This window comes from Zingiber officinale, chromosome 8A (genome assembly GCF_018446385.1).
Source record: "Zingiber officinale cultivar Zhangliang chromosome 8A, Zo_v1.1, whole genome shotgun sequence".
NCBI lineage: Eukaryota > Viridiplantae > Streptophyta > Magnoliopsida > Zingiberales > Zingiberaceae > Zingiber > Zingiber officinale.
In genome coordinates this window covers 30693907-30707184 of record NC_056000.1, presented here as the reverse complement: position 1 = coordinate 30707184, position 13278 = coordinate 30693907, and the positions used below count along the sequence as shown (strand labels likewise).

Sequence of the window (13278 nt, the reverse complement as noted above, 5' to 3'; positions counted from 1 at the left end):
GAAGAAAAACCACCCATCTCAATTCACATAACAATTCCCTTCTGAAATGAAAATCACATCTGACAGTGATGGAATTTGATTCAAATTGGCTTCAAAAGCGCCAAGTTAAATGAACCATGGACACAATTTCGTGGCTTAATAATCAACACCCATCTATTTTTTTTAAAAAAAAAAGTGTAAAAGAATAATAACAAAAATAAAGATGCAGTTACAGGAAAATTCAATGACAACGGAAGCTGTGAAATGCGGCATTGTAGTTCAAGCCCTAATTTTCCTCGAGTCGCCGTCATTTGGTAGGAATTGATGGGTTGCAGGAATACCTGCAGGGGGACAGGAACGGCCCACTCCATTCCGAAATGTCCAAGCGTTAGATTTCGGTTGGATTTCATTCCCACCTGCAATCAAAGCATTGAATCATTCATTATCTTATGATATTTTTGAATGTTTTATTCTTAGTTTTTACATTTTCATATTTGTTCTGTACAAATAAATAAATACAGGAGCATGAAACTGGATGAAATAGCCTATCAAGGGCTGATGATACATACGGAAATAGAATGAGCAAATAACATTATGGAGATTTTAAATCCAGGTTTGCATCAAACATAGTTGAGACAGACCCATCGAAAACATCCACCTACTCCGTAACCCTTTAGTTCAGACTTTCCTGTCAAAGCAACTTGCAAAATGACCTTGGGGAACTCAAACCAATACCACTGCAAACAATAGCCAGTCCCAAACAAAGATGAGCTAAACCAACACAATCTGTTAATCTTTGCAACTGTCAAGTACCACACACATTTGTTTAAAGAAACAGGCATAACAAACAATCATAGAAAGAACCCAGGTACTGAAACATAAATTGCCAGATGATAAAAGTTATCGCATGACCAAAAGTCGCACATTTCCAAAAACCGGAAGTGTCAGTAACTCAGTAATATATAGTTCTAAGAGAGGAACTCGAGTCCATCTTCAGAGGATCTGTTTTTAAGAAACTTTCAGAGGCAGCAGATGCTAAGAAAGCTCTTCCAGGTTGACGTTTAGACAGTGGGCCATGGCATCCGAGTAACTGCAGAACCAAAAGCATGGATGAGCCTTTAATACCATATATACATTCTTCAGACTATTCTTACTAGCCAAGATAACTTGAATGCAATTGATTAGCCATGCGCCGCACATGTTCACACAACAGGTCCAATTATTTAGGCAGAGGGCAAATTTAACAAGCTAAGATGAAAATATGAAAATTCCAAAGATGCCACATCTAGCATACAGAGTTGTTAATTTATTGCATTGCATAAGCAACCAACATACCTTAGCATTGACACCATCTGAGACAATCCGGTTCTCGCTCTTCCATTTGACATAATCATTACGGCTGAACTTAGTAAAGCCCCTGGGTATCAGTTCAAAATATTAGCCCACAATGAAAATAAAAAAAGGCACAACTCTAATTATCATTCCAGCCAGTAGATTTGTTTGAAAGCAATTGTTAAATCAGCAGCAAGAACTACATTTTAGCTGCATATGTAAACAGCTATAATTTGACCAGTAAGTACTTCACTAATGGATGGTGTATTATATGAACTTCAAAGGCCTTCCTTCAAATACTCACCATTTTCCACTGACAATAATCTTTTGACGACCAGGAAATTTGAACTTGGCGCGACGTAGAGCTTCTTGGGCATTATGGTTATTGCTATCCTTGCAGCGAACAGATAGAAGGACCTGGCCAATACTTACCCTAGCACATGTCCCTTGAGGCTTGCCAAAGGCACCCCTCATACCAGTCTGGAGCCTATCAGCTCCAGCACAAGAAAGCATTTTGTTGATACGAAGGACATGGAATGGGTGGACCCTCACTCTTAGATGGAAAGCATCCTTTCCGGCAAATTTTGTCATGTACTTATTACATGCAATGCGAGCAGCCTCAAGAGCTTCACTGGAAACATTTTCCTTCTCCCAACTCACCAGGTGCACACAGAAAGGGAACTCATCAACCCCTTTTTTCTTCATTCCAACATCATAAATCCTAATCTTAGGATCAGGAACACCACGGCAGTACCATGATTTAGGATATGGTTTGTTCTTAATTTGGCGATAACAACGTGCAGGTCCTGCATGAAAAATATGCCTTCAATTTTCATGACAAATCAACAAATGATATTAGGAAATAAATATGCAACTAAAAGTTCATGCCACCTGTATACCACGAACAGTTATTCAAATGCAAATCTAGGTCTTTCATGTTTCCATAGTGATTTGAAAAATGGGTCAGAAAGCAACAATCACTAGCCAAAAAGCTTTAACTTTAGTTCTAAAATATACAGTATGGATTTGGAAAATCACTGATCGAAGTATAGAATTAGAGACCAGGGAACTACACGAACTAAATTACGTCTCTTAAAGTAGTTCCATTAATCTGTTTGATAAACTACAATCATCCTTACGACAAAATAATCCTGTTTCATTCACAATATACTAACGCTAAAAAACATAGGATAAACATAAGATTGTATCCTTCATTGATAAAAAATTAAAAAAAAAAAAAAAAAGTATTCTTATAAAACCGCATCACCATGCAAAAACTTGAACATACTTTTAGCTACCAACAATTAACTTTAAGGATAGTTTGCAAGAACTATGCGACCAATGAAACAACGAAAGAGCAATTAAGTGGACGTTAGATTCCATCTATTCCATGTCAAATGAGACCAGGAACCAGTTCAAATCGATCAAACCTTAGCAAAAGCTTAATGAGAACCAAAACTGATGAAATCAAACCAGACGATGAAGTCGATGTTTAACCAATCTAGAGATGCACAAGGAAGAGACAGAAACCAAGAAACTTACGCCTCCCCATCTTTCCAACGAAGCCGAAGGACGAGATCAACGCCGAAAACCAGCGAGGGGAAGCACGCGACTCCTCGACGACTCCGGTTATAATGTGGGAGAAAGGAAACCCTATGCGAAAACTAAATCCCTCGGACTAGTACAGGCATGGCCCGTCTGTTCCAGGGGTGAAAACGATAAGGGCCGCCCCAGTTCGGATCCTCTGTCCCATTTGTCTCTGTCCCCGTGTTTTATTGTCGATCGGACGGATCAGATTAAATCTCAAGGTATCATGACATCTTTAAAATATGTGCAATATCCTTGTGATATGCAATGTTACCTTAAAATTTAATCTGATTCATCCGATCGACAATAGAACACGGGGACAAAGAGAAATAGGGACAAAGTATCCGAACTAATGGCGCCCTTGCTTTTAGAAAATTACGATAACAGCTTAACATATATTTTATTTTTTTTTAATTTTAAATATATTGTAAATAATATAAACTAGGTGCCCTTTTTATTTTTTGAATTTTAAAAATTCACAGGATGTAATCTAGGCGGTATAATTAAGGTTTGTGGGTTGAGATTAAACCGAACAATCAAATTTATTAAAATTAAATTAATCAATTTTTTTTGACCAACTGAATATTTTTACTATTAAAATTGAATAACTGAACTGATAAAAATTTAATTGATTTCATAAAAAAAAATATTAAAAAAAACTTAATATTTTATTATTTAATAAAACATAATTTAATTGATTTAACTAAATTTCAAAATCCATAACCCAAATCGATTTATAGAAACAACTGATATTTTAAAAAATAAACTTTCGAATAAATTGAATTGTATTTCTGAATTAATTCAATTCTAATTTCGATCTAATTTTTACTCATCCTAATGATGACATTTAAGGGGCTAAGTCCATCAGTAAATTTTCATTAATATTTACTAATGGGTATACATGATCTAAAATTTGGACATACTTATATTTAGGAGATATTTAGGAATGTATTGCTTTTAGTCTGTATTGAATCTAATTTTAGCTAAAATTGATTGATAATCACAGTTCTAAATAGAAAATTTTGAGCATAGTTACATTTAAGATACTCATAGGAATGTAATTAATGGTCGCACAGGGTTCTGAATTTGAAATTTTAGACATGATTCCACTCAGTAGAATAGCCACATTGGGGAAGGGGGTGCGACCGCCACCTGAGGTTTAAAAAAATTAATATTCTGAATTCTCTTCTTCTACATGCGGCGGCTGTTGTTACTGAGTATGATGAACTTTGAGTTTTTTTTCCTAAGAACAAATTGTCTAACCTATTGAGGGTTGTTAAAGTGACAAGGCAATTGGTGCAGTGGATGTGTCATAAAAGGGAAAAAAGGATAAAATTTTGTTATTAATGTTGTCATTGTTATTATTATTACTTTCTTTTCGCTTATTACAGTATTTTAAATTTCTTAGATACTAAGTAATTGATGAAGCACAAATACTTATTTTAAGTTATATTGGGCTTTCTTGAGTTTATACATTTTTAGGGTATTCTATATATTACCATATGTAGGATTTGGCTGACATATATTTTGTTTTTAATATAATCATTTAAAAATATAAATTTCATTTCTATTTGGTAGATTTTAATCCATTTATATGTAGCAAATACTAAAAACATATGTATTGATTATAAACATGTTTACTGTATATGTGTTTCAACATAATCAAGTCTTTTTCTTAGGCTAAAGTCTTTAGTTACTAGTTTACTTTATTTTTTTATTATCATACTTTCATTATTTTATTTTGAAATATTTATTTTGTATTAATTGTTAAAATATAAGTTATATGGGTGAATTTTCATATTTGATTTCTTTCAAATTGATTTATTCTTCCTGCATTACTCTAATTTAATTTGGATTAAGTAATATTTCATTTATGTCTTTTGATTCTATTTGTGACATAAAAGAAAATAAATTAACTTGATTTCTAAAATAAGATCTTGTATTTATTCCATAAATAATATATTTAACAACTTGTTCTATGAGATGTTTAGATTTGTTATACGTGTTGGGGTGCTCTTAAATTTCTTCAGTGTTTCCTATGATTTGTTTTATATTCTTTACTTTTTAATTAAATGTATTTTTATTAATTTCCTCTTTTATATTTTTATTTATAATGATTTTTCGACTTTGAGTCATAAATAAGTTTTGGATGATTCATTGTTTCAATTAGAACTAAGATTAAGGTCGAAGTTTTTAAATTTAAGTTTTTTTTTCAACTACATAAATTCAAAATTTAGACTTTTTGAATTATGAAAATTGACTTATACTAATGTTTAAGATCGGAAATTTTAAATTTAAGTTCGTTTTCAACCCTTTAAATTTGAAATATCGACTTTTGGATTGTGAAAATTGGCTTATGATAATGTTTGGAATTTTTTAAAATTCCCGCTTATATTTTTTTAAAGTATTTTTGAGTTTTAGAGTTGGATAATTTAATTTTAGAAATGTTGATGAATTATAATTGTGAATATAATTTTTAAAAATTACTGTATGTAGTTGTGAAGTAAAAGGTGAAGTTTGGACTTTTAGAAAATTTCTTATGCTCTTTGTTTCTTAATTGTTAAAAAAGATAGTAATTAAATGATTATGTTTTTAAAATATTATGTTAATGATAAATTAAGTGAAATAACAATGTCGAGTTTTTTTAACAAGATGTGAAATGAACCTATTTCAAAGCATCTTCCCGCCAACTCCTCCTCCTTCTCTTCTGCCTCCTCTATCACCATTTCGTGTTGTATTTTTTTTTTTTAATTTATTGAATTCACCCCCAATTAAAAAATCCTGTCTACGCCACTGGTTCCACGCAAGAGACTCCTAGAAATATGTTGATTCTAATTGGATTCTAGTTAGCTAAAGGTCATCATTGAGTTTTAGATAAAACTCACTAATAGTCTTATAGTGTCTTGTATCTAAAATTTTAAGCATAGAGCACTTAGCAGACTCTTAGAAATGCACTGGTTCTAGTTTGAATTGATTCTAATATGGCTAAGGCTATTAATGAATTTTAATCAAAATTTATTGATGATTATACAGTGCCCATGATATATCATTTTAGATATGGTTAGAGTCAAGAGAGTATAAGGAATCAATTGATAGTGTCCTTGAGTGGATATGATAAGTCTAGATTTTTCTTGAGTTTCTATCAAAAGTACTAAAGGTTGTCTTAAATTTTAAAATCTCATAGGATGTCATCTAAGCACTAGATTAAAGTTTGAGGGCATGATGATACTCATGAGGCTCATAGTAATACACTAATCCTAGTTTGTATTGATTCTAAGCTGGCTAAATACATTGTAAGTTTTGGTTAAAATTCATTAAATGACCATACAAGAGCTTAAATATGACATTTTAAGCATTGTTACATAAAGGAGACTCCTAGAAATACATTGATCATAATTTAGATTGAATCTAATCCGCCAAAGATGATATATAAGCTTCGGCCAAAACTCACTAATAATCAGAAAGGATTTTGAATCAATTTTAGATATGATTACACTCAAGAGGCTCTTAGAAATATGTTGGTCTTTGTCTAAATTGAATCTAATCGACCAAAGGTCATTAGTAGGTTTTGATAAAAAATCACTAATGATCATACATCTAATGGCCATACACGGGCCTAAATTTGGAGTTTGGGGCATGATAGCACTTAGGAGGCTCCTAAAAAATTATTGGTCATAATTTAGAATGAATCTGACCAATTAAAGGTCAACAATGAGTTTTGGTCAAAAAAAAAATAATAATAAAAAATAAAAACTTTGATAGTCATACAATGTTCAGAATATGGTATTTGGGTATAGTCAGTAGAGTACAAAAAATCTATTGATAGTATCATTTATTTGATATGATAGGGGCCTAGATCCAACATTGGTTTCGTGTTAAACTACCTTAAACCCTAAAAATTTTAGAAACTCACAGTAATAGAAACAAAGGTTGGAAGACAAAAGTACACTTACTTGAGTTCCTAGAAGGATGAGTCAATCAAAGATCTGCAAAGTAAATCATCTATAGTTAATTTGATGTCTTTGGGTTCATCAATATTTTTTTTTGATCAAAATTCACTTATGGACAATGAGATTTCAACCACATGGAAGGATGAGGAGATTGAAAGGAAAAGAATCATATTCAACACTTTCTCCAATAAGTCACTGATAATAAGGACTTGGGATAAATCAAAAGGGAGTGAAAGACTAACAACATAAACATTTAACTTTTAAAAAAAACTTAATTTTGGAGATGATGATGATGCTGAGCTTGAAACTTGACCTCGTATTATGTAAATTAGTAATTTTGAAACCGGAAGTAAAAGTTGAAGGAAGGAAGAAGATGTTAGAAATTTTATACATGGAGATGGATCTATTTGGCATCAAGATCTAATAGTTCGGTTTGGTACATTATCTCGACGATGAATCGATGACTATAACCGGTGGAACTCGGTATGTCGATGTCGATCTTATTTTATTTATATTCTCGACATCCCCTTTAAGTTATCTAAGTATCCGTTCGGATAAGAGACATACCCTTCTTGGTATCATCGTTACCAACCTAATCTCGTCGATCGTTGAGTTATCTCTTCAAATATTGACACAACCCCCTTTGGATAAACTGATCCTTAAGGATAAGAGTATTAAGCTCAAGGTGAAAGGTAGACCTTCTTTCCTTAAGACGATATTGTCTCACTCAGGTACTTATAGTTTATTCGCAATCGTCTCTCAAGATACAATGACTTGCATCTCGAAATAGAAACACTCCAAATTTTGAGCTATGTCAAACTTTCGAAGCCTTGAAACTCTTAAGAGAGTAGAGAGAAAAGAGAACTCAAGAGAAGAATTCACAACTCGAATTGAGTGAGAATTGAGTGGAAGGAATAAGGTTTGTTTTATAGGGATGAAGGGTCATTCCCAAGAGGTGAAAGGTTTCTTCCGAGAGGAGAAAGAATATGAGATAAGAGAGTAGAGAGAAAAGAGAACTCAAGAAAAGAATTCACAACTTGAATTGAGTGAGAATTGAGTGGAAGGAATAAGGTTTGTTTTATAGGGATGAAGGGTTACTTCCAAGAGGTGAAAGATTTCTTCCAAGAGGAGAAAAGATTGAGTGAGAATTGAGTGGAAGGAATAAGGTTTGTTTTATAGGGATGAAGGGTTACTTCCAAGAGATGAAAGATTTATTCCAAGAGGAGAAAGGATTGAGTGAGAATTGAGTGGAAGGAATAAGGTTTGTTTTATAGGGATGAAGGGTTACTCCCAAGAGGTGAAAGGCAGACCTTCTTTTCTTAAGACGATATTGTCTCACCCAGGTACTTACGATTTATTGGCAATCGTCTCCCAAGATACAATGACTTGCGTCTCGAAATAGAAGCACTCTAAATTTTGAGCTATGTCAAACTTTCGAAGCCTTGAAACTTTTAAGAGAGTAAAGAGAAAAGAAAACTCAAGAGAAGAATTCACAACTTGAATTGAGTGGAAGGAATAAGGTTTGTTTTATAAGGATGAAAGGTTACTTCCAAGAGGTGAAAGATTTCTTTCAAGAGGAGAAATGATATGAGATGTGTCTTTTCCCTTATATCTTTTCACTTAAACCTTATCATTATGATTAATTAATTTAAGCTGATTAACTATTTACTTAATCTATTACAAATATTAATTAATCAATTAATTAATATCACAATGATTAATTTTTTAATCAATTAATTAATTAATCAATAAAATTAATTATAATTTCATACCACTCAATGGTTCCACATACTCGAGTTAACGTTCATCCATGAATCTAACTCGTGTGCTAGTCAAACTTCCGGTCGATCATAGCAAACCAACCCTTCATTAGACATTAATATCTAATTTACTTGAGAAAATGGTTTACAATGGTCTACTTGTGAAATAGTCATCTTATCCCTATTTAATTTATTGGTCACCAAAATAAATTTTCCAACAATTACCCACATGAATAGAAATTATGGATAAGTTTCAATTCTTAAGCGAGAATTTCATCGGAAGACTATTGCATCAGGAGAGATAGTTTGTGGCGTTGAACCTTCCGTAGTAGAATACAATCGGATTTACTTGGCTGCCCAATGAACTATGCCTTGAATTATTTAGCCGTTGGTGCAAACCAATACAATCATATGCACATAATAGCCCCTAGTCCCTAGGCTTTTACCAGTTCTTTATTGTGTCCATTTTGTCTATGGACAAAGCTTGGGATTCATAAATATTTCATCGAAGTTGGTCATCTTCACACTTATATAGGTGATCTCCTATTAAGAGTATCCTACAATACTCTATCATAACATTTACGGTATAATATATGAATCATTAAGAACTTTTGTTCATCTTTTACTCATTTTACAGGTTGCACCTTTTGTCTCCAGGAATGAGTTGGAGTGATTACTCCTAGGTGCCTCAAATCTCATAGCTTAGTTGTCTCTTTTAAACCATGATCTTGGGGTCTCCAGTCAACATGGTTGGGTTACTACTACTCGATTTAAATGTTGAGTTTTAGACTCATTCCCCTAGACATGCAATATAATTGATCTCTTGGCAGGCCTAGTCGCACAATTCTCCATATTCAATGGAGATTTTATCAATAGAGATCTATTGCTTTAATGATATTAAGTTATTTCAAGACTTGTCATTTTACATTAGTGCCCTTCTTATATTTCTTAGATACCATAATGTATCATATATATTAGCACATATCGATGCATTTTATGCAATTAATTCTTTGAACCCTTAATTTGGATATTTATATCTAAATACCCCCACATTTATAGGCTTCATTAGAAGGGTTGTGACCTTTCAATGCCTTATAAAGATACCTTTCAATGCCTTATAATGATTTTTCATTTCTATCTCACTAGGGCTTGTGGTTTACCGAGAGGACAATTTCCCCCACAATTTCCAGGATAAATCCAAAACTTATCAACATAGTTCTTATCATCTTCTTAATGTTTAAGCTATCATTGTTGAATTGAGGTAAATGTGATATAATCGATGATTGAATGTTCCTCTTCCTTGAGAAATATTCCTTGAGCAATATCCTGCATTCTCTCTCTTAATCACCATAGATGATCTTGCTTAGTTGATTTTTCTAACCATATTTCTAGTGTTTTATAACTCCCTTAATCACTTCAAGGGCCTCAATCTTACTTAAAAGTAAGTCTTCATAATTCCAATCTTCTAATTTTACCGAGTTAAAATTGTGGTTATCTAATCAAGATGATAATCACGATTAACTTGTTCTTAAAAAAGTGCTCAGTCTAGAAAGTAGGTATCACTTGGTCTTCCAATTTCATCGAGCTAGAGCTATGATCGTCTAATTGGAGTGTTGATCAAGATTGCATTTACTCGACTAAAAAGTATGCATCCCTTGGTCTTTTAATCTCATCGAGCCAAACTATGGTCATCTGATTGGAGTACTGACTAAGATTATATTTACTCTTCAAGAGGCACTCGTCTAAAGAGGTATACATCCCTTGGTCTTCTAATTTTGTCGAGCCATAGTTGTAATCGTCTGATTAGATTGCTGAACAGGATTATATTACTCTTTGAGAGATACTCAATCAAAAAATATACATCCCTTGGTCTTCCAATCTCATCGAACCAAAGTTGCAGTCGTCTGATTGTAGTGCTGACCAAGATTGTATTACTCTTCAAGAGATACTTGATTCAAGAAGTATATATCTCTTGGTCTTCCAATCCCATGGAGTCAAAGCTATGATCGTCTGATTGGAGTGCTGACCAGAATTGTATTACTCTTCAAGAGATACTCGACTCAAGATGTATACATCCCTTGGTCTTCCAATCTTGTTAAGTCATAGTTGTAGTCATTTGATTGGAGTGCTGACCATGATTGCATTTATTCTTCATGAGACACTTGACTCAATTTCTTAGTCACTTGCAACACATGTGATGTAATCCTTCTAACTCATCTATTTGACCTCCACTTAGGTCTTATTGAGTTAAAGTCTAGCATTTAAGTAAGTGGGCTTAATCTTCTATTTGAAGACTTTCATTAGCCCACTTTTTGGATAGTTTAAACTCACCATCCTCAACTTTGTGATTTTAGTCAAATGACCCCCATAAAGCCTTGACCATCATTGTTATAATATACCCATGGTATATTTTGTTGTTCATCCTTTTAAGACATGGTTCTCACATAGAAAAATTATATTCTTCCTTAAGAATAACTCTCCTGTTGCTTGAGGTTCACTTTTAGACGCGTTAGGAAATTTTTTATAGTAACCTTAAAAGATACATTTTTTTTTAAAATAATACAGTGTCTTTTACTGTCATCGCTTAAAGACGATTACAGAGAATTTCTCCATTTTCTCTCCAATAGGAGTGGGACCCACGGTCGCCATAACTGTGATTATTGTCTTAAGATTGTTAGAAATTTTATATATGGAGATGGATCTGCTTGGTGTCGAGATTCCAACAGTTGGACCTGGTTAGTCATTTCAACAATGAGTCGATGACTCTAACCGATGGAGCTTGGTATGTCGATGTGGACCTTGTCCCATTTATACTCTCGACATCCACTTTTGGTTATCGAAGTATCCGTTCGGGTAAGAGACATACCTTTCTTGGTATTATCGTTACCGACATAATTTCGTCAGATATCGTTATTGTCATCGTATCCGTTCGGGTAAGAGACATCCGTATTAACGTTATCGTATCCGTTCCCTTCAGATATCGACATAATCTCTTTAGGTAAACTTATACTTAATGATAAGAGTATTAAGATCGATGTAAAGGTCAGGTCTTCTTTCCTTAAGATGATATTGTCCCGCCTAGGTACTTATACGATTTATTGGTAATCATCTCCTAAGATATAACGACTTGCATCTCGAAATAAGAGCACTCCAAATTTTGAGTCCTATCGAACTTTCAAAGCCTTGAAACTCTTAAGAGAGTAAAGAGAGAGGAAAACTCAAGAGGAGAATTCACAACTTGAGAATTGAGTAAAAATTGAATGAGTTGAGTGGAAAGAATGAAGTTTATTTTATAGGAATAAAGGGTTATTCCTGAAAGGTGAAGATTTTTTTTAAGGGGTGAAAGGATATGAGATGTATCTTTTCCCTTAAATTTTTTTACTTAAACCTTAACATTATAATTAATCAATTAATTAATATCACAATGATTAATCTTTTAATGAATCAATTAATTAATCAATAAAATTAATTATAATTGCATACTTTTAATGGTTTCACATACTTGAGTTAGCGTTCATACATGAATCCAACTTATATGCGAGTGAAACTTTTATCCGATCATATCAGATCAATCTTTCATTAGATATTAATTTCTCATTGACTCAAGAAATTGATTTACTAATCTACTCACAAGATAATCATCTTATCCCTATTTAATTTATTAATCACCAAAATTAATTTTGCAGTAGAATATTGCGGCAATCAAATAGTGAGACAAGGTTGGAGCTTTGCCGAAAGAATAGAGTTGCACATTGCTGATTAATTTTCTTCGATGCAAAGACAACTTTGGAATCAAGGACGAAGCCAACCCAACTAATATACCCAAATTGATGGGTTGTCTTTCTTTTTTTTTTTTATTCTTCCTTTCTCTCATCACTGCAACCTTCTTCTCAACGTCATCAGCCGTTATCGGCCCTAGGCTAAAGCCTGGATAAACTATAATGGGGCTCTTTCAGTATTTGGAATGACACATCATTTGCACTTATTTATCTTGATGACATAGATCAAATAGAGTCAATTAAAGTTTGGATTTTCACAAATCAAGGTCACAACTTTGGAAAATAGTTGATGGCGGAATGAGAGAAATAAAAAATAGACGCTGCCTTATAAAATCTTCCCCATATTTGAAATTTCAAAAGTGACGAGCACGCCTATGACTATATATATATATATATATATATATATATATATATATATATATATATATATATATATATATATATATATATATATATATATATATAGATGAAAAAAAAATGAAACTGTCACATCAACGACCGTCCTAGAGCCGGTCTCATGGATATGGAGAGAGGTAAATGCAGGTACACTGGTGGAAAGTGCATGGCGGAGACATTAATCCCAAACAATGACACCCCGGGGATCGAACCCTAGACCTTTCAGCCACAGAACCATGCACTCCCCATCATATATATATATATATATATATATGTGAGAATGTATTACATGTTGGTCTAAGGATAAATTGATAGGTACTGAAAAGAGTAAATTATTTTTTACCACATATATATGAGAATGCATTAGATGTGTGATTTTTTTTTTTTTTTTAATGTTAGTGAAGATGAAGTGTTTAGGGAGAGAGAAATGGCGTTTTAATATTAATAATCACTTCCATATTAATTTTAGTATAAACTTTCTTCTCCTGTGGATTA

At 32.9% G+C, this 13278-nt stretch overlaps 1 protein-coding gene across 2 annotated transcripts; it reads right to left on the bottom strand.

The window, feature by feature from the left end:
• Positions 1-138: 138 nt before the first annotated feature.
• Positions 139-3014, bottom strand: LOC122008285 (60S ribosomal protein L10-like). Of its 2 annotated transcripts, XM_042563975.1 has the most exons (5): positions 2854-3014; positions 1616-2117; positions 1315-1396; positions 904-1069; positions 139-395 (listed from the first exon to the last, which is right to left on the bottom strand). In XM_042563975.1, exons 1-4 carry the CDS (start codon positions 2861-2863, stop codon positions 932-934), a joined length of 732 nt encoding a protein of 243 aa, XP_042419909.1. In that variant the 5' UTR covers positions 2864-3014; the 3' UTR covers positions 139-395; positions 904-931. The 2 variants fall into 2 exon arrangements, with proteins under 2 accessions (XP_042419909.1, XP_042419908.1); XM_042563974.1 differs by lacking the exon at positions 139-395 and having other exon boundaries at positions 749-1069.
• Positions 3015-13278: the final 10264 nt, after the last annotated feature.